At 40.4% G+C, this 21,838-nt stretch overlaps 1 protein-coding gene across 4 annotated transcripts in view; it reads left to right on the top strand.

Moving 5' to 3' along the window:
• LOC122555834 (nicotinamide/nicotinic acid mononucleotide adenylyltransferase 3) overlaps window positions 1–21,838 on the top strand; it is a 63,768-nt gene that overhangs the window by 34,559 nt on the left and 7,371 nt on the right. For 3 of the 4 annotated variants that reach the window (XM_043702016.2, XM_043702015.2, XM_087993694.1), the window contains exon 5: window positions 20,940–21,583. In XM_043702016.2, coding sequence (XP_043557951.1) covers window positions 20,940–21,349 — 410 coding nt within the window. In that variant the 3' untranslated portion in view covers window positions 21,350–21,583. Of the gene's footprint in view, window positions 1–20,939; window positions 21,584–21,838 lie in introns of those variants that run through there. The other variant, XM_087993695.1, reaches the window with a different exon arrangement.

Here is a 21,838-nt window from a genome sequence, read left to right as displayed (position 1 = left end):
ACTGCATCACGCAGGGCATCTCACACCTTCAATGCATTATCTGAGACGACATGATACCTTTTGTTAAAGTTCACTTGAGAATGTAACTTTAAAAAAAGGTTCTGGAATTTACATATGAAAGAACTGAAACCAACATGGTCAATCTAAAAGATGAGAGATGTAACAAAAATTCCAGGTCTTTTTCAATATATAATTTCAGTTGCATCATATTGTAAACTTTTGCTATAAATTCTGTGTCTTATGATTTTATAATCCACAACCACCTGATGAAGGAGCAGTGGTTCAAAAGCTAGTGCTTCCAAACAAACCTGTTGGACTATAACCAGGTATTTTGTGATTTTTAACTTTGTACACCCCAGTCCAACACTGGCACCTCCACATCATCGTTAACCTCATTGCGTTGGCAGCAAAATCTAGACCACTAAATTAAGTCTGTCCTGTCAGATGGACATAACCAGGCATGTGTCACTATTCAGAGCAGAATGGAGTATTGCCTGAGTCACAGACAAATGTTCAAACAGCGTAATCTAAAAAGATGACCTAGCCAGTTATCTTATTGCTGTTTGTGAAACTTTGCAATGCAAGAGATGTGATTCCCTATGTTACAACAGCGGTAGATCTTCAGAAGTATTCCATTGGCCAGAAAGCACTGTGGACATCCAGGGGTCATGATGTGTATAAATGCACATTTGTTAGTTTATTCTTTATTAGTATGAGTGGCCTTCTGAAAAATCCACATATTATTTTTACCTATTTAGTAAATTTCCAAGTGAAAAATGAATTTTGGAGATTTTCAGTTTTTGTTCTCTCTGGGAGAGAAAGCTCACTTCTGTACTTACCCCAAGTATGTCAGCGTAAATATTATTAGAACACTGGCAGGATCTCTGAGAAAGAAAACATTGGCAGGTTTTAGTCTTCTTGGGGAGATGAAACCTTAGTGTCATCAAGGAAAAGAAAGTCAGCTGAAGCCTATTCCTATGGTTAACCTCCAGCCTTATCAAGTGTTCACAAGCCAGATATAAAATAGGATGGAAGCAGGCTACCAACCAAGTACTGTATTACCTTAACTAGTCTCCGAAGAGAAAATGTTACTGTACTACTGAGAATTCTATTTTCCACAACATGCATTCCTTTGATCTCTGAGTGACATTTTTCATTAATGTTCAGAAGCGCCAGAATTTGCATTTCCCTCAGCTTTCATATGTACCAAAAGTTCCTGCAGCAGTCCTACTTTTTTGCAGCACTGATAATAATGGCAACCTTCAACAAACAGCTATACCCTGCTCTAATAACTCTTGTTTAATTATTTAAACTGTGGTGTGGTTTTACTGCCTGTTCAATTTACCAGCCCACTTTTAGAATTCCTCACTGTACTCTGGGATCTTTCTGTACATGTGCAGCCGACTTAGTAAAGTTACATCTATTATTGTGGTCCTATTATCAGTTACAATAAGAAAGTTCTTAATCAGTAATTAATTCTATTTCCTTTTCTTCCTTTTCATGTGGTCAGCCCAGGAACTAAAATTATTGCCTATTTCCCAAGTGACTTGGATTATTTTGTCTACTTAAATAACTAGCAGCTCTAATCTTGTCTTCAAAACCAAGCCTAGAGACATATGTAACCTATTTACAGAGTAGCTATTGACTGCGAAATAAAAAAGTTTTCAATAAATCATGATGGATAATAAATAATTCAAGACCAACTAATCTCTCTACTGTTCTGGTGTCCTCAAAGTCTAAATATATCATGCTTGGATCTTCACGCATGGTGCACACACACCAATTAGTCACCCGTGTGTCACTTAGGTTTCAGCTGATCTTCCTGACAATTCTAAAGGAGCTCATTGTTTTAGTCATTGACCGACACACACACTCACTCAGAGGAAGACTTTACTCTTCCCTGCAAAGGTGATCAATGCCTTTCAGGAGGTTATCACATTATGATTATGGGGCAAGATTAATACTTTATAATGAAGCTATAGTTGGACGTAGAATTTGATTTTGCAGTTGTGAATGGTGTATATAACAGTTCTTAAAAGTCAGTGACCGTAATAAAGGCAACAGCTAAGTTGTTATAACCAAAGCAGGCTAATGAATCACAAGGAAGAAGTGAAGAGTTGTTCAGAAACAGAGCTGCCGTGTTACAGGGCTTGAGGACGGAGCGAAGTGCAGGCCAGAATTCTTGAAGATGATTGACAACATCTTGCACTTATATAACATCTTTTTAAGCTAGAAAAATTCCCAAGGTACTTCACAGCACGATTAGATTTGATATGAAACAAAAGCTGGAGAAATGAGGAAAGGTCAAAGAGTTACATTTTAAGGATTGTCTTAAAAGGGAAGAGAAGCAGAGAGCAGTATATGGAAATTTAAAAGCTTACTGCCTGGGCAGCTGAAAGCATCGTTACCACCAGTGAGTTATAGAGTTATGTAGTACAGAAACAGGCCCTTTGGCCCAACTCATCCATGCCAGTCATCCTACACTGAACTAGTCCCATTTGCCTGCATTTGGCCCATATCCCTTTAAACCCTTCCTGTCCATGTACCTGTCCAAATGTCTTTCAAGTGTTGTAATTGCACTCGCCTCTACCTCTTCTACTGGCAGCTTTTTCCATACATGCATCACTCTCTGCATAGAAAAGGTTGCTCCTTGGGTCCCTTTTAAAACTTTCCCCTCTCACCTTAAACCTATGCCCTCTGGTTTTGGATTCCCCTACCCTGGAGAAAAAGACTTTGTTGAAGGAAGTATGGATGCTGTAGAGGCCAGTACTGCAAGACATCTGATGAAGGGCTTTTGCCCGAAACGTCGATTTTGCTGCTCGTCGGATGCTGCCTGAATTGCTGTGCTCTTCCAGCACCACTGATCCAGAATCTGGTTTCCAGCATCTGCAGTCATTGTTTTTATCTCAAGGCACCTTTCAGCTGATGAGATACTTTTGAATTGTAGTCAAGGAAACACAGCAGACAGTTTTGTTTTTTACACAGCAAACAGCAAAATGATGATGGCCAGATAATCTGTTCTTGTGATGTTGCCTGAGGGATTAATGTTGGTGAGACATTGGAACTAACGCTGCTGCTCTTCTTTGCAGTAGTGCCATGGAAGTTTTGACAGGCACCATTGTGGGATTTTCACAGTATTAGAAGCAGGGGTAGGCCATTTTGCCCGTCGATTCATCATCTCAGCTTCTCCTACCTCTATTATCTCCACAATCCTTAAATCCCCTACTATGCAAAAACCTATTCAACTGTGTCTTGAATGTATTTAATAAAGCTGCCTCTACTGCTTCCTTGGGCAAAGAAGTCCATAGATTCCCTACTCTCTGGGAAAAGCAGATCCTCCTCATCATTTTCCTAAATCTACTCCCCCTATTCTTGAGGCCATGTCCCCTAATCCTAGTCTCGCCTACCAGCAGAAACAATTTGCCGCCTCTATCTTATCTATCCCTGTCATAATTTTATATGTTTCTATAAGATCCCCTCTCATTCTTCTAAATCCTAGCGAGTACAGTCCAGGCAGCTCAACCTCTCCTCAGAGGGTAATTCCCTCATCTCCTGATTTGGAGATGCCGGTGTTGGACTTGGGGGGGAGTGGGGGGGGTGGGGGAGTGGTACAAAGTTTTAAAAAATCACATAACACCAGGTTATAGTCCGACAGGTTTATTTGGGAGCACTAGATTTCGGCACGCTGCTCCACAACCACCTGATGAAGGAGCAGTGCTCCAAAAGCTAGTGCTTCCAAATAAACCTTTGGGACGACAACCTGGTGTTGTGTGATTTTTAACTTTGAGCTGCCTCATCTCTCAAAACAATAGGCTGGAGGAAGTTGCAAAGATATAGGTGAATGAGATCTTTGAAGAATTTGAATGCAGATCATACAATATTTGAAAACAATATTGGTTGGGTTGCACGTGTTTTGGTTCACCATTGAAGAGCACGGTATTTTCCTTTTTTTTACATTCACATCTCTCACCCTTTGAGGTGCTCATTGAAGTCCGCATTGACATTATGAGAGCACAACCCTTGTCACCGGGGCTGTAGAGGGCAGTTGAAGGAGGAGAAGGAGGCAATCAATATGATCTCTTTTTGGCCAGGCATTATATGATTGTCAAGATGGCCTATTCATTGTTGAGGATGAGGTGGGAAGAATGGTCCCTGGAGGCCATTTATTGGGGCGTAGGGGAGTTGTCATAGCTTCCTGCTGTTGCCCAAACTCCTCTCTTCTTCAAGAGCTCAAACTCCTCTGCTCAAGCTACTGGTCATGCTGCAGAACAACCACAATGGAGATTAAGGCACTCATGACTAGCTGCAAGGGTATGAGTGAAATCCTTGATGTGAGAACCAAGACCACCACATGGAAGACCCCCCCACTGCAGAATTTAGTTTTAAATCGCAGTACAAATGTCCTTATAATTCTCTAGCAGGCAGAGGAAGTTCATGAGCAATGAACATGTTCATTCTTTTACATATAATAGCCTCTAAATAGCTTTTGTGCTGTTGTCTACTTCAGCTGTGCAAGGTAAAGAGAGGGTGGAGACTGGAGCATTGATGTTGACATTGATACCGCTGGATCAAGTTTGTGTTATCTGTTGACATTGCCACGTGTTTACACCGCATAATTGACACACTGTCCTATTGTCAATGCTGCTGACGTACCCAAGAATGGACCTGGCAGAAAGCAAGATTGAAGTGTGTGAACATAGCCTGAACACAATTTTGGATGCAAAATGGCACACGTAGCAGTGAAGATGCAAGCACGTTGGAACCCATATCTCCAGACCAAAAGTTCCAGGGACATAACCATTGTGCTGCTGTAACTACTTTTAAACCAGACTTTCTTCCCTTCCCTTTATTTCTCTCTTTTTGGATAGTATCTAACTCTATTTTGCCCTATTTCCTTTACCATCATTTCTCTATTTCTTATTGGAGTGAGGGAAGTATGTTCTGGAAACTATATGTTCCTTGTGTTACCATAGCTATGTTACCATAGTGAGGGTAAGAGCCCTATAGTACTGATTGCTAGGAAATAATTGCATTTGTTATGGTAATTTGTTTGTGTCCAAGATAGACATCTGGAATGATAAAGGAGAGAAAAAAATGTAGTTGATATGACAATTATCCAGCTATGCTATCCTTCCCTCCTATTAGATGCTAATAAGCAGATGAGTAATCTGATGAAAAGTGCACTTGGATGGGGGGATATCTATTAAATAGAGATAAATCTAGGCAATTGACAGTATTAAAGAATATTTATTCGCAGTTTTAATTCCAATAGAAATTATTTGTTCCCATAGCTGTGGGAAATAATGGCATTTGACTCTCATTGCAAGCTACCAAATTGTCCTGGACACTTATTCAATATGTGGATGTACCTACTCGAGAAGGTGCAAAACTTGACCTACTCTTGGGAAATAAGGCAGGGCAGGTGACTGAGGTGTCTGTGGGAGAGCACTTTGGGGCCAGCGACCATAATTCTATTCATTTTAAAGTAGTGATGGAAAATGATAGACCAGATCTAAAAGTTGAAGTTTTAAGTTGGAGAAAGGCCAATTTTGACGGTATTAGGCAAGAACTTTCGAAAGCTGATTGGAGGCAGATGTTTGCAGGTAAAGGGAAGGCTGGAAAATGGGAAGCCTTCAGAAATGAGATAACAAGAATCCAGAGAAAGTATATTCCTGTCAGGGTGAAAGCAAAGCTGGTAGGCATAGGGAATGCTGGATGACTAAAGAAATTGAGGGCTTGGTTAAGAAAAAGAAGGAACCATATGTCAGTTATAGACAGGATAGATCGAGTGAATCCTTGGAAGAGTATAAAGGAAGTAGGAGTATACTTAAGAGGGAATTCAGGAGGGCAAAAAAGGGACATGAGATAGCTTTGGCAAATAGAATTAAGGAGAATCCAAAGGGTTCTTACAAATATATTAAGGACAAAAAGTTAACTAGGGAGAGAATAGGGCCCCTCAAAGATCAACAATGCGGCCTTTGTGTGGAGCCACAGAAAATGGGGGAGATACTAAATGAATAGTTTGCATCAATATTTACTGTGGAAAAAGATATGGAAGATATAGACTGCAGGGAAATAAATGGTGACATCTTGTAAAATGTCCAGATTACAAAGGAGGAAGTGTTAGATGTTTTGAAACAGTTAAAGGTGGATAAATCTCCAGGACCTGATCAAGTGTACCCGAGAACTCTGTGGGAAGCTAGAGAAGTGATTGCTGGGCCTCTTGCTGAGATATTTGTATCATCGATAGTCACAGGTGAGGTGCCGGAAGACTGGAGGTTGGCAAACGTGGTGCCACTGTTTAAGAAGGGTGGTAAAGACAAGCCAGAGAACTATAGACCGGTGAGCCTGACCTCAGTGGTGGGCAAGTTGTTGGAGGGTATCCTGAGGGACAGGATGTACATATATTTGGAAAGGCAAGGACTGATTCGGGATAGTCAACATGGCTTTGAGCGTGGGAAACTATGTCTCACAAACTTGATTCAGTTTTGAAGAAGTAACAAAGAAGATTGATGAGGCCAGAGCAGTAGATCTGATCTATGTGGACTTCAGTAAGGCGTTCGACAAGGTTCCCCATGGGAGACTGATTAGCAAGATTAGATCTCATGGAATACAGGGAGAACTAACCATTTGGATACAGAACTGGCTCAAAGGTAGAAGACAGAGGGTGGTGGTGGAGGGTTGTTTTTCAGACTGGAGGCCTGTGACCAGTGGAGTGCCACAAGGATCAGTGCTGGTTCCTCTACTTTTCATCATTTACATAAATGATTTGGATGCGAGCATAAGAGGTACAGTTAGTAAGTTTGCAGATGACACCAAAATTGGAGGTGTAGTGGACAGTTAAGAGGGCTACCTCAGATTACAACAGGATCTGGACCAGATGGGCCAATGGGCTGAGAAGTGGCAGATGGAATTTAATTCAGATAAATGTGAGGTGCTGCATTTTGGGACAGCAAATCTTAGCAGGACTTAAACACATAATGGTAAGGTCCTAGGGAGTGTTGCTGAACAAAGAAACCTTGGAGTGCAGGTTCATAACTCCTTGAAAGTAGAGTTGCAGTTAGATAGGATAGTGAAGAAGGCGTTTGGTATGTTTCCTTTATTGAGTACAGGTGTTGGGAGGTCATGTTGCGTCTGTACAGGACATTGGTTAGGCCACTGTTGGAATATTGCGTGAAATTCTGGTCTCCTTCCTATCAGAAAGATGTTGTGAAACTTGAAAGGTTTCAGAAAAGATTTACAAGGATGTTGCCAGGGTTGGAGGATTTGAGCTATAGGGAGAGACTGAACAGGCTGGGGCTGTTTTCCCTTGAGCGTCAGAGGCTGAGGGGTGACCTTATAGAGGTTTACAAAATTATGAGGGACATGGATAGGATAAATAGACAAAGTCTTTTCCCTGGGGTCGGGGAGTCCGGAACTAGAGGGCATAGGTTTAGGGTGAGAAAGGAAAAATATAAAAGAGACCTAAGGGGCAACATTTTCACGCAGAGGGTGGTACGTGAATGGAATGAGCTGCCAGAGGATGTGGTGGAGGCTGGTACAATTGCAACATTTAAGAAGGTATATGAATGGGAAGGGTTTGGAGGGATATGGGCCGGGTGCTGGCAGGTGGGACTAGATTGGGTTGGGATATCTGGTTGGCATGGACGGGCTGGACTAAAGGGTCTGTTTCCATGCTGTACATCTCTATGACTCTATGACTTGCAGCTGTTGCAAACTGCGTACCTCCCTCCTTTATGAGATATCAACAGGGTGAACAATGTTACAGCCTTCCAGACAGTCGTTAAATAATCCTTTCTGAGACATACATTGCATAAGCAAAAGAAGTGCAGATTAGAATAATTTATTCAATGCATCATTTGCAGTAAATAAAATGCAAAGAAGGAAAGCAAGATTGGGTCAAGAGGGAGAGGAACAAAAAAAAATTTAGATCTCCAATTGTAATTAAAATCTGAAGGTCTGAGACATTGCATTTTAAAAATATAATTAGCAGTGCAAGAAAGGTTGCTAGTAAAAACACCATACTGTCATTTAAAATAGACTTTTGTTTGTTTGGACGAGATCCGAAATCACCTGGTGAGGTATGAATATAATGGAAGTAGTGGAGAAACTTCCTAAGTCCTGCATTTAATTGTGCAGTTATCAGAGGTTGCCCTTTGATTTACGGCTTAGAATCAGTGAATGCTAAATGCTGTTAACCTGCTGCAAATTCTGGAATACAATGCACAAAGAAAATTTGATGCAAGTGCTGCTATTGTTGGGCTGGCTTTTGCAGTAATTTGGTTCTATGTAGTATACTGAGTATTAGAAACCAGAAAATTGAATCATTTCATGCTTGGATCATGATTTCATCCATTAGCTATGTCCATTTAGATCAAGAGTGCTTGGAGGAAATGAGATAAAATACGTTTGATTGGCACTTGGTGCTTTGATCGGATCTTGTTTATTGAGATAATTCACATATTTTGATTTTTCTATCTCTCAAAGTTAGTTTAGTTTGGATTTCATTCATGACTGCTACAATTTTCTCCCATTTTTGTTCCACTTTTCTTGCAAAGAATGCAACCATTGCAATCGGGATTTAAGGCAATCTGTCCTCCAAATGAGTGGCATTCCACCACCAACCTACAGAAGGCATTCAAAAAACTGGTCTGCCCTAACTTTCACGGTTCAGCCTTGGTTCGAAAGCAGCTCGTTAATATGAACGTTCTCCACCTTCTTTTCAAGTCCTTTCATGCTTTCTCTTGCCCTTATCTCTGACTCTCTAACTCTGGATGATATCTGAGTTCCAAGACTGGTGTCTTGAGCATTGCCAGTTTTAATTGTTCTAGCATTGGTAGCAGCGCTACTAATTGTCACCCTGATCACTAGAATTCATTCCCTAATCATCGCTACCCTTCTTTTCTTCTGAAAAATGTTCCTTTAAATCTACCGATTTAACTAAGTTGCCTTTACCATCTTTTGTGACTGAGATTCGAATTTTGATTGATCATGTCCGCATGAACTGAAATGTTTTATGACCTTTTATAGATTTTATAAATTCGAGTTGTTGTTTCCACAGCGTAAGGCCTAATTTTAGCTATGTCTTACCCACTCACTTTTTTTCTCCTCCACTGTCTGGTCACAGGCCACATTGGAATAAAACCAAGATTTGCGTATGCTGGAAGTGTAAGTTGCTGGAAAAACTCAGCAGGTCAGATGAGGAGTCACCAAACTTGAGAGCTGAATATGATTTCTTCCCACATTTTCTGCCAGAACTCCTGAGTTTCTCTAGCAATTTCTGTTGTGGTTACAGGCTGCATTGGGGTCATAAAATAGACATCAAGGCCCTTGTATCGTAATATTATCCAGAAATCCTATTGGTTGCCTCATTTTAGAACTTGATTACCTCATTTTAGAACTTGATTACCTTGGCCTCTGGTGCTGTAAAATATTTTTCACATTGCTTTCTATCACATCTGTAATGAGGCCTCAGCCATTTTACACTGGCATCATGGGAAGGCCATTTCTTTACTGACACTTTCTGTTCTGTGTGTCTTTTGGCCCCTTTGTTGCTTGCATTACTTTTCTGGTTCCCCAATATCTTTAGCTTTTTACAGGACTTAGGTCACATTTTGCATTTCTGCGATCGTCGTTATTGACTATTGTACAAGCAATGACACCACCATAATTTTTCATCTATTACTTAAGACCATAATGCAGAGAATTTAAAACTAATTTAGAACAAATCAATTAATGGACTCGATCACCTGGTCAGTGGCAATTCTGGGTGCATTACTTTGCAAAAAGGCCTTTCTTTCTCATTGGACAGTACTGCCCACTTCTTCTGACCTTGGCTAAAGCATAAACTGACATGGACGTGATTTTTGTTATTTTGCTAGGTGTGACATTTTGGAGTCGCGCTTTCTCAGACTTACAGAAACATAAACTGCTGCTAATGGTATGTTACTGTGAATGTCACTGAAAACACTCAGTTATTGAAATTCTGTCCGACTGGATTAAAAGGGACTTAAGAATTTTTTTTAGAATGTAGACTTCCAAGTTCTTTAGCAGGACTTAATAAGGAATATTTGCTTCCGTATTAACTGTTTAAATGTCACGGCCATGAGATTTTCTTTTGTAAGAGGTTAGGTGATGATGTGCAATCTTTTTAAATCAGACGAGGAAAACCATTTATTATAATGCAAAGTATATCAGAAAAAGTTGTAAGAATAGAATTTCACTGTGTTAATAACGTTTCAAAGTAATAAGATTTACTACAGTGTGTGAACGAGTAAATCAATTTCTCCATCAAGTTTCCAAAACATCTTGTATAGCAATAAATCAAGTGTACTTTGAGAAATTAGAATGATGTGTTACACAGGGTAAGCTCACAATCTAAATCATGGAAATTTAATCTGGAGAAGATGACTTTCTTGAACAATAGCTGTTTTTTTGCTATGTGCAGGTTAAAGTGTTTAATGAAGCATAAGTGGCAATAACCACACAATCTATTCATTATATTACTTTTATATATTTTCTATGAACACTGATAGGATACTAAATATATCTATGTTCTTTAATGAATTCACTGTTGAGCTTGTGATTATCCTTCTTTAAAATGGTTATAAGAAAACACTTTCACTGAGTTGGGAGCATTAGGGACCACTGAAGCAGATATGCATGGATTTCCTCAATAACAGGCTGACCTTCACATTCTCAAGACTTTCAAGGAGAACAGTCACATGAATTGCATTTTTCTAATCAGCTGGACCCCGGATGAGGAGAGAAGTTAGAATTTCTATTTTAATTTATTCCTGGGATGTAGGCACTTCCAGCAACATTAGAATTTGTCCAACCCTAATTGCCCTCGAGAAGGTGATAGTGCAATGAGAGATGTGATTTATCTATTTTGGTGCTTGGATTTTAAAATAGTGTCATTAATGTGTTACTTTTGGGAAAGGTTTATTCTTAAAAATTACTAGCTTCAATAATTCTTTTGGAACATCTAGAATGTATTGGGGAGCAAGGCCTGGAGTAATGATAAAACAAATGTTTTTTCTTTGGTGATTTGTAACTGGGAGTGTAAACATTGAAGACCATTATCTTGTTTTTGTTTCAGAATAATCAAAAAGTTTAACTTAGAAAATCCAGAGTCTGGAAACTTTGAGAGAAGTTTCAAACTGAGTCAGGAGAAAATATCATTTGTCTCCCAGAAAGGAATTTAGGACAATTCAGGAAAAGCACAGTTACCTCCCTGTAAGAGTTAAATTTTTGTAACTTGCAAGCAAGGAATATGTGGTTAGAAATCTGCAGGTTATTAAAAGCTGAGGAAGTCTGAACTTTGCTTATTGTGTAACAAGACTTCATTGTTCAGAGGGGGAAAAATACTGTTGAGAATCAGTTTTAGAGAAATTTGATGATTTGACATAAAGGGGTAATTTCTTCAAATTTGAGTCTGTAAGACATAATGCTGCAAAATAGGATGAGAGTTTGCTTTTCAATTGTGGTCTTTTCTTTTGTAATAAATTTCTGTTCTGTTGCTAAAGAATCCCATCAGCCTTGAGTAGTTACTTTTCAGGAATGACTGCTATGTTAACCAAAATATCAGAAAATAAATTTACCTGGCCAGTTTTTGTTCTGGGATCTGATTTGTGCAGTAGTACCATTAGCTGACATAATAACAGTGCTGAATTGGCTCTTTGTACTGCTGCAGTTCACATAATGAAGGTGTCCTGTGACTGCTGCTGTTAAGTAAGGAGTTTAAAATTTGGCTCAGTGACAATGAAGGAAAGGCAGAATGGTTTCAAGTAAGGATGGGGTTTGATTTGGACGTTCTAAGGCCTGCTTCCTTGGACCTTCAAGGTGTTAGCCTTTGTAGGTATGGAAAGCACTGTAGAAAAAGTTGACAAGTTGTTGCACTGTATTAGGTAGATTTTAGAGACTCTAGCTGAGATATATTGAAGATGGAGGAAGTGAATTGTATGATAGCGATTGAGTGCCAATAAAATGGGCTGCTCTGACATGGGTGCGGTGGAGCTTTTTGAGATTTTTTTCAAACCTGCAAATTATTCTATATTCTGTATTCACAGTATCAGTTGTTATGCTCTTGCCTCTGAAACAGAAGCTTGTGAGTTGAAGTCTCCAGAAACTTAAGCAGAAAATCTAGGTTGACCTTGCAGTATCGCAAGTGTGCTGCAATTTTGAGATGGGAAACCAAGGCCCAATCTGACCACTTGTGTAAAAAATCCCAGTGCACTTTCTGAGGAAGAATAGGAGAGTTCTAGCAAACATTCATCCTTGAGCTAACATCATCTAATACACATTACCTGGGCATTAGCACTTTCTGTTTTTGGGAACTTAATGTGCACAAGTTGTTTATTATATTATCAATAGTCTCAGAATGACCATACTTCAGAAGTAGTTTATTGGCCGCAAAAGTGCTTTGGAACAAATGGAGGCTGTACAAGGTGCTATATAAATGCATGACTTTCAAGTGCTTCTTTCTTTAAAATTCAACTGAACTTTTAATTACTCAAAGGGAAGAATCTTACGAATTTGGACCCTGGTGTCATGGTGTGGCTATTTTTCATTTGCATGCTTTACTCTTGCTTTGCTGGAGGAAAGCAGTGTTTCATAACATTCTTTCACAGGGTTAGGGATGTTGCTAACTAGGCCAGCATTTATTGCCCATGCCTAATTGCCTTTGAGAAACGTTGGTGAGCAGCCACCTTGAACTCCATATATGATGGATCCATCTACAGTACTGTTAGAAAGATTGTTCCAGAAGGGATGGTCATTTAGTGCGAAGTCAGAATGGTGCGTGCTATCGAGGAGAATTGCAGGTGGTCATGGTCCACAGCATGCTACCCTTGTCTTTTTAGGTGGCAGTGTCCCAAGTTTGGAACGTGTTGATGGGAGTACCTTTGTTTGTTGCTGCAGTGTGTCTTGTAAATGGTACACACCGCCACTATGTGTTAGTTGTGGATAGAGTGCCAATCAAGTTGGCAATTTACCCTGGATTGTGTCAGGCCTCTTGAGTGATGTTGGAGCTGCACCCTCGTTCAGACAAACTGAGAGTATTCCATCATGCTCCTGACTTTACTTTGTAGATTGATGGAGTGTTCAAAGGTGAATTGTTCAGCACTGAACTCCCAAACTCTGATCTACTCTTGCAGTTGAGCATCTGGTCAATGGTAATTGCCAGGATGTTGATAGTTGGATGTTCAATGTTGGTAATGCTGTTGAGTGACACATTTCCTTCTGACGAATGCATCTAACACTATGGTCAATTTAGCATGGCCAATTCACCTGACCTGCACATCTTTGGACCATGGGAGGAAACCAGAGCACCCGGAGAATGTGCAAACTCCACACAGACAATCACCAGAGGCTGGAATCGAACCTGGGATCCTGGTGCTGTGAGGCAGGAGTGCTAACCACTGAGCCACCCATAAAGTCACCATCATTCTACCACACCATAGGGCTGCGCTGTCATTTGAGAGAGACGACTGGTGATGATTTACCGTGAGGTCACCACACCTCAGGCAAAGGGAGAGGTTGAGAAGGAGAGTCCTTCATGGTATCCTCAGCCACTGCAGGGATTGAACCCATGCTGTTGCCATCACTTTGCTTTGTAAATCAGCTGTCCAGCCAACTGAGCCAACCAAACGTCACAACTCACAATAATTGCTGAAGGGAAGATAAACTGGTGTTCTTCAGAATTAAGTGGGTTTTGACTGCACTGTGCACAGAGAGGCAGCTCCTGAGCTGGTGGAGATCAAATCACTTGCCTCTCTCTGTTGCTCCTCGCTCCAAGCTGTTGGGTTACCTGAGAATCACTCTCGCTGTTGTTGGCAGATAAAAGGCCGTTGTCATCGGTAACTGGTCACTATTCCATAGATCAACTTCTTGTTGCCACTCAGTGGGTAGCTGTACACCAAAACCATTGGCTCCAGTTCATCTACAACCCAAACTGCAAATACTGATTGATCAAACAGCTGTTCGTGCAGTGCTTCCTCTAAGTGTCAGGTTACCAGCTTTTCAGAACATCAATTCTTTAAAAGCTGTCAATCCTTTAAAAACTGGTTCTAAAACAGTTCTTTCTCATTTCCATCCATCAATTTTAAAAAGAAGTGCAAAAATAAAAAGACACTCTTTACAATAGAGCATTTGTTATCAGGAGTATTATTTGTATAGAATGTCAGATTTTTTGTTTATGCAGAATGCCTTTTGCTTGCTACAGGATGGAAATAGCACTTGAAAACTAATTTGTGAAGTACTCTGAGACAAATTGTTACAGTAAGATACTGTGTGACCACAATAATTGTCACAGCTTTCATTTTGGAATTCATTCTCAGGAGATCGCATGGTAGTGCATGGAGGAATAGCTCAATTTCTTTCACCTGCATAATTTATCAAAGTTGATTGCAACCTAAAGGAAAGGGACAACATTTTTTTTTAAAGTGTCCATTCTGTAAGAGAGCATGCAGTGTCAATTTCTGTTTGGAATCAATATGGAGACTCTTTTAGAGAATTTTTCCATGCAAGTCGTTGCTAAGTAAAATCTCTTCAACAATACAATACAAAAATCTCTTCAACAATTGTCTTTTCAATCTACTTTTGGCTAAGGCAGAGTAAAATTTCTTTTGTTCAGCCTTCTGCATTTTATTTGAGCAGTAAACCTAAAGGGCGTACATTAAAATTATTATGTCGATCCTTTTTCAGAATAGGTTTGTTCTATAATGGGCACTTTGGAGGCATGGAGAATATTATTAATTTTCTTTTATAAATACTTGCCTTTAATGAGTTAAGAGGATTGACTGTGCTTTTCTGAGGGAGAGGAAAAAATATGGAAACTGTTTTTAGATAATACTTTGGTCAATTGCGTAATTTCTTTAAGTAATTATGTTTTGAAAAGAAAGAAATTTTAGGGATTTCTTACTGATGAAGTATTGTTCTGATCTATGATATGGAATGCAGAATAGTCAGTAAGATTTTTATAAACTCTTAATTTTTCAAGTTAAATGATAAGGAAATGTTTAATTATGATGCTCCTGGTGCCCATGGTGAGGACAGGTTTGTCAGGGTCTGACAGCAGACTGGCCTTGAATCTACTTTAGTCAAAACGTGGATTTGACCCAGTGCTGTTGGTGTTATTTTAAAACACATTAACCACTATCCAACTGAGCTGACCAGCTCAACAAGGAGAAAGTGAAGACTGCAGATGCTGGAGATAGAGTCGAGGGTGTGGTGCTGGGAAAGCACAGCAGGTCAGGCAGCATCCGAGGCGCAGGAGAATCCATCCTGATGTAGGGCTTCTGCCCAAAATGTTGATTCTCCTGCTCTTTGGATGCTGCCTGACCCGCAGTGCCTTTCCAGTACCATGCTCTCTTACCAGTATGTTCCCATGCATTCATAAAAACGATAAATAGCTTAAAATTGACTGTATTTGTTAACTGTTGATTAGTTTTGATCATGGCAATATTTGCGAAGGATATTTTGAGATTTGACTGGTAATTTGTTCAAGAGAAAACAGCCCAATTATATGTTCAAAAAACATTATTGATAAGGGAAATTACAAAAACAACAACATCAGTGGAATATGCAAAGCAAATAAATTAATATAAAAAAAATCATAGAATCTCTACAGTGCAGATACAGACCTCATTTGGCCCACTGAGTCTGCTCTGACCCTCCCACTGAGACCCACCTTCCCTATCCCTGTAGTTCTTCATTTACTGTGGCTAATCTACCGAGCCTCCATGGCCGATCAATGTAATCTGCACGTCTTTGGACTGCAGGAGGAAACTGGAGCACCTGGTGGAAACCCACAAAGACACAGGGAGAATGTGCAAACTCCACTGAGACAGTCACCCAAAGTTGGAATCAAACTCGGGTCCTCGGCACAGTGGGGCAATAGTGCTGACCGCTGAGGCCACCGTGCCGCCCTTAGCCGTGGCTTATCATCCAAGTCAGTAAGTTCCCACTGCCTCCCCTTGCCTTCCAGAGCTATCAAAAGCCAAGGTGAGACTTGAACCTGGAAACTCTGGTCCAGAGATAGGGGGTGCTACTGCACCACAAGTCCAGCTGTAAAATGAAAGGAAGGTGAAGTAAAACCTGAAGAAAGAACAAAAAAGCAAAGGTGGAAGTTAAAAAAAAGCCCCTAAAGAATGCTAATAAAAGTAGCAAGAAAAGGAGGATTAGATAAATGGACAATAAAACAAATGAAGCAAGCAAGTGAAAACAAAATTATATGCAAATTGATGATTGAATGAACCAGACCAGAAAGGTGAATTCAGAGAAAATAGTGATCCTGATTCAGTAAGGCATTCAACAAGGTTTTTCTTGGTCGACTGGTTAGCAAGATTAGATCACATGGAATACAGGGAGAACTAGCTATTTAGATATAGAACTGGCTCAAAGGTACACATAGAACATAGAACAATACAGCACAGAACAGGCCCTTCGGCCCACAATGTTGTGCTGAACATTTGTCCTAGCTTAAGCACCCATCCATGTACCTATCCAATTGCCGCTTAAAGGTCACCAATGATTCTGACTCTGCCACTCCCACAGGCAGCGCATTCCATGCCCCCACCACTCTCTGGGTAAAGAACCTACCCCTGACATCCCCCCTATACCTTCCACCCTTCACCTTAAATTTATGTCCGCTTGTAACACTCTGTTGTACCCGGGGGAAAAGTTTCTGACTGTCTATTCCTCTGGTCATCTTATAAACCTCTATCAAGTCACCCCTCATCCTTCGCCGTTCTAATGAGAAAAGGCCTAGCACTCTCAACCTATCCTCGTACGACCTATTCTCCATTCCAGGCAACATCCTGGTAAATCTTCTCTGCACCCTCTCCAAAGCTTCCACATCTTTCCTAAAGTGAGGCGACCAGAACTGCACACAGTACTCCAAATGTGGCCTTACCAAGGTCCTGTACAGCTGCAACATCACTTCACGACTCTTGAATTTAATCCCTCTGCTAATGAACGCTAATACACCATAGGCCTTCTTACAAGCTCTATCCACCTGAGTGGCAACTTTCAAAGATCTATGAACATAGACCCCAAGATCCCTCTACTCCTCCACCTTACTAAGAACCCTACCGTTAACCCTATATTCTGCATTCTTATTTGTCCTTCCAAAATGGACAACCTCACACTTGACAGGTTGAACTCCATCTGCCACTCCTCAGCCCAGCTCTGCATCATATCTAAGTCCCTTTGCAGCCGACAACAGCCCTCCTCACTATCCACAACTCCACCAATCTTCATATCATCTGCAAATTTACTGACCCACCCTTTGACTCCCTCGTCAAAGTCATTAATAAAAATTACAAACAGCAGAGGACCCAGAACTGATCCCAGCGGAACTTCAATTGTAACTGGGCTCCAGGCTAAATATTTACCATCTACTACCACTCTCTGACTTTGACCGGTTAGCCAGTTTTCTATCCAACTGGCCAAATCTCCCTCTATCCCATGCCTCCTGACTTTCCGCATAAGCCTACCATGGGGAGCCTTATCAAATGCCTTACTAAAATCCATGTACACTACATTCACTGCTCTACCCTCATCCACATGCTTGGTCACCTCCTCAAAGAATTCAATAAGACTTGTAAGGCAAGACCTACCCCTCACAAATCCATGCTGGCTGTCCCTAACCAAGCAGTGTCTTTCCAGATACTCATAAATCCTATCCCTCAGTACCCTTTCCATTACTTTGCCTACCACCGAAGTAAGACTAACTGGCCTGTAATTCCCGGGGTTATCCCTATTCCCTTTTTTGAACAAGGGCACAACATTTGCCACTCTCCAGTCCCCTGGTACCACCCCCGTTGACAGTGAAGACGAAAAGATCATTGCCAACGGCTCTGCAATTTCCTCTCTTGCTTCCCACATAATCCTAGGATATATCCCGTCAGGCTCGGGGGACTTGTCTATCCTCAAGTTGTTCAAAATATCCAACACATCTTCTTTCCTAACAAGTATCTCTTCTAGCTTACCAGTCCGTTTCACACTCTCCTCTTCAACAATACGGTCCCTCTCATTTGTAAATACTGAAGAAAAGTACTCATTCAAGACCTCTCCTATCTCTTCTGACTCAATACACAATCTCCCACTACTGTCCTTGATTGGACCTACCCTCATTCTCGAGGGTAGAAGACAGAAGGTGGTGATAGAGGGTTGCTTTTCAGACTAGAGGCCTGTGACTAACGAGGTGCCACAAGAATCGGTGCTGGGACCACTGCTTTTCATCATTTATATAAATGATTTGGATGTGAACACAAGAGGTATAGTTAATAAGTTTGCAGATGACACCAAAATTGGAGGTGTAATGGACAGCAAAGGAGATTACCTCTTGAGCAGATGGGCCAAGGAGTGGCAGATGGAGTTTAATTAGGATAAATGTGAAGTGCTGCATTTTGGAAAGCCAAATTAAGGCAGAACTTATACACTTGCTGAACAAAGAAACCTTGGAGTGCAGGTTTATAGCTTCTTGAAAGTGGAGTTGCAGGTAGATAGGATAGTGAAGAAGACGTTTGGTATGCTTTCCTTTATTGGTCAGACTATTGAGTATGGGAGTTGGGAGGTCATGTTATGGCTGAACAGGACATCGGTTAGGCCACTTTTGGAATATTGCGTGCAGTTCTGTTCTCCTTCCTATCGGAAGGATGTTGTGAAACTTGAAGGGATTCAGAAAAGATTTACAAGGATGTTGCCAGAGGATTTGAGCTAGAGGGAGAGGCTGAATAGGCTGGGGCTGTTTTCCCTGGGACATCAGAGGCTGAGGGGTGACCACATGGAGGTTTATAAAATCATGAGGGGCATGGATAGGGTAAATAGAAAAGGTCTTTTACCTGAGGTGGGGAGTCCAGAACTAGAGGGCATAAATTTAGGGTAAGAGGGGAAAGATTCAGAAGGGACCTAAGAGGCAACCTTTTTATGCAAACGGTGGTGCATGTATGGAGTGAGCTGCCAGAGGAAGTGGTGTAGGTGAGTACAATAACAACATTTAAAAGGGATCAGGAGGGGTATATGAATAGCAAGAGTTTAGAGGGATATGGGCCAAGTACTGGCAAATGTGACTAGATTAAGTTTGGATATCTGGTCGACATAGATGAGTTGGACCAAAGGGTCTGTTTCTGTGCTGTACATCTCTATGACTCTATGACCTGGAGTACTTGTCCCAAATATTACTGTCATCACCCGGTTTTAATTGAAGAATGAACCAAGGGTAGGTCCAATCTCTGCACTTGTGCAGAGATTATTAACTGTCTTGGTGCCAGGTTGCAATTAATGTTGAATCAATACATTTTGTTGAATCAGTGTTGAATTAATACAATACAGTCTGGGATTGATTAATAGATTTCTGTAAACCAAATGTATTGAGCGACATGGGCAAGGCCGAATATATGGAACTTCGTCACAGATCAGTCATAAAATTATTGAACAGTAGCATCAGCTTGAGAAGTGGTGTGGTCTATTCCTGTTCAAAACTTCCATATATTTTCTGATATTATATAGTGACAGCTGATGAACTTCATTCAAACAAAGTTTTCCAACTATTGACTATGAATAGTGAGGCAACATTGTCCATAATGCTGTGCTTTACCTTTTTATTCCCCTTCCCTCAAACGTCAGGGTCAGTTTCTGTGCCCTAAAATAGGCATAATGTGGCAGCCTAGATCATGAGAATGAGCAAGGAGAATAGAAATTACTGAAGAAACTCAGCAGGTCTGGCAGCATCTGTGGAGAGAAAGCAGAGTTAATGTTTCGGGTCCAGTGTCCTCCTTCAGAATTCTGCTTTCTCTCTGCAGATCTCGCCAGACTTACTGAGTTTCTTGAGCAATTTCTGGCTTTGTTTTAAATTGCCATCACCAGCAATTCTTTGTTTCGAAAGAGAATCAGCCCATTATTTCGCTGATTCTGATCTCCTATGAATACCATGTATACTCTCCCTAATAACAGCAAATAGATCACTATTAGAAGCAGGAGCTCCAACCTATTTTCCCCTTCTTTTGCTTAGGGTCACTGACAATTGTGTTGTTCTTACTGCATCCTGATCAGAAAACTCAACACTAAATACAAATCAATCCTGGGACCTAATGATCTGCATTGCTCAATTATACACTGGCTTGTTTTCTTTTTCTGTTGTTGTGAGATGGGATTATCAATTCCCACACAAATGGACGTCTAAACCCTGACTACCTTTGTGAAGTTAGATAAAGTCTTTGGCAGTGAACTGAGAGAGGAGAGGGTCGAATCAGACGGAAGAGCTCACTGCAGTTCAGTGTGGCAAATCACCTTTGTGCTGCTTGGTTATTTTTTAAAAAAACAAATTAATAAAAATCATTTACAGGAATGCAATCAATAGTCCTCCAAAGGTTTCTTAGCCATTTAAAAATTAAGGCTCCCCCTCTGTTGGTTATAGCAATGAATGGTGTTGCAGATTATCAAGCATCACTTGCACCCATTATTATGGCCAAAATGATTAAAAATTTATCAACTGACCTATTTGCAAAATGCCTTTCCACTCAAGGACAGATTGTTTGTTCTCTCATCACAATCGATAGGCAATCCTAGAACTAGCAGGGGAGAGCAAACCAGCTGTCGAGCAGCTCCCATGCATTTGTGTTTAACCAATAACCCGTGCAAAAATTTCAGCCTGGTTCTTCAATGGCTGAACTATTAGGGAGCAGAATCACATCTTTCATGTAGAGAGCAGCGCATCAATTAGGTTCGCAGCTTAGTGACTATAATAAACCCTTGTGTTAGGTACTGTTTCAATTTGTTTTACAGTACACTGTTGCATGTCATGTTATAATAGAATCTGTTGAAGCACCTTCTACTTATCAGCCTGAAACAGTTTGCCTTCCAGGTAAACGTATTTTTATCACAGATATTTGGCTTTCTCTAATGGTGTGAATTCTGTGTTTATCTCTCTGCAGTTGCACCAAGGCTAAAATTACTTTGTGGAGCGGATGTTTTGAAAACCTTTAACAATCCCAATCTGTGGAAGGATGAACACATTGAGGAAATAGTTCAGAAATTTGGTCTGGTTTGTATTAGCCGTGGGGATGTGCATCCACAGAGGTTTATTTATGAATCAGATATTCTCTTTAAACATAGGCACAATATCCATGTGGTGAGGGAATGGATACTGAATGATTTAAGTGCTACTCACATTCGACGTGCATTACGTAGAGGACAAAGTGTGAAATATCTACTCCCAGAAAGTGTCATTGACTACATCCAACAACACAATATATATACTGCAGAAAGTGAACTGCAGAATATTAATGAGATGCTGCAGCCATTAAAAGCTCAGCACAGTATGATAAATGTGCTAAATGATTAAAGTATAATTGATAATTTAGTTTGTCAGAGTCAACAAATGTTTTGTAACTTGCAACGAAAAATGCTGTTTGAAAATGTCATGATGATGTGGAAGAAATGAGTTCACATTTTAACTGTATTTCTCTCTTACCACCTGAAAAAAAATGATTAAAGTTTATTGGGTTTAATTAATTAGGCATTTTCAATATTGAATTCAAGTCAATGGAAATTAAAAGAGAATGCTGGTTTGACTGAGGATACATGTCAAAATAGTAAGCCATTATAGCTTTTAGAGTCACAGCGATGTTGTGAGAAAAAAAAGGGAGAAAACGACAAACTAACTTGCTATCAAGGTTTTAAGATGATTAGATACAAAACTTTGCCTCCAGTTATCCCAAAATTTACACTAAACTCACCCTTTACTTCCATGGGTCATGGGTATCACTGACAAGGAGAAAGTGAGGACTGCAGATGCTGGAGACCAGAGTTGAAAAATGTGGTGCTGGAAAAA

The sequence above is a fragment of the Chiloscyllium plagiosum genome, unplaced genomic scaffold, assembly GCF_037043375.1.
Source record: "Chiloscyllium plagiosum isolate Xiang-an unplaced genomic scaffold, Cpla_swu_hap1 HiC_scaffold_13, whole genome shotgun sequence".
Lineage (NCBI taxonomy): Eukaryota > Metazoa > Chordata > Chondrichthyes > Orectolobiformes > Hemiscylliidae > Chiloscyllium > Chiloscyllium plagiosum.
The sequence above is the reverse complement of the archived record's forward strand: the minus strand, read 5'-3'. Positions and strand labels throughout refer to the sequence as shown.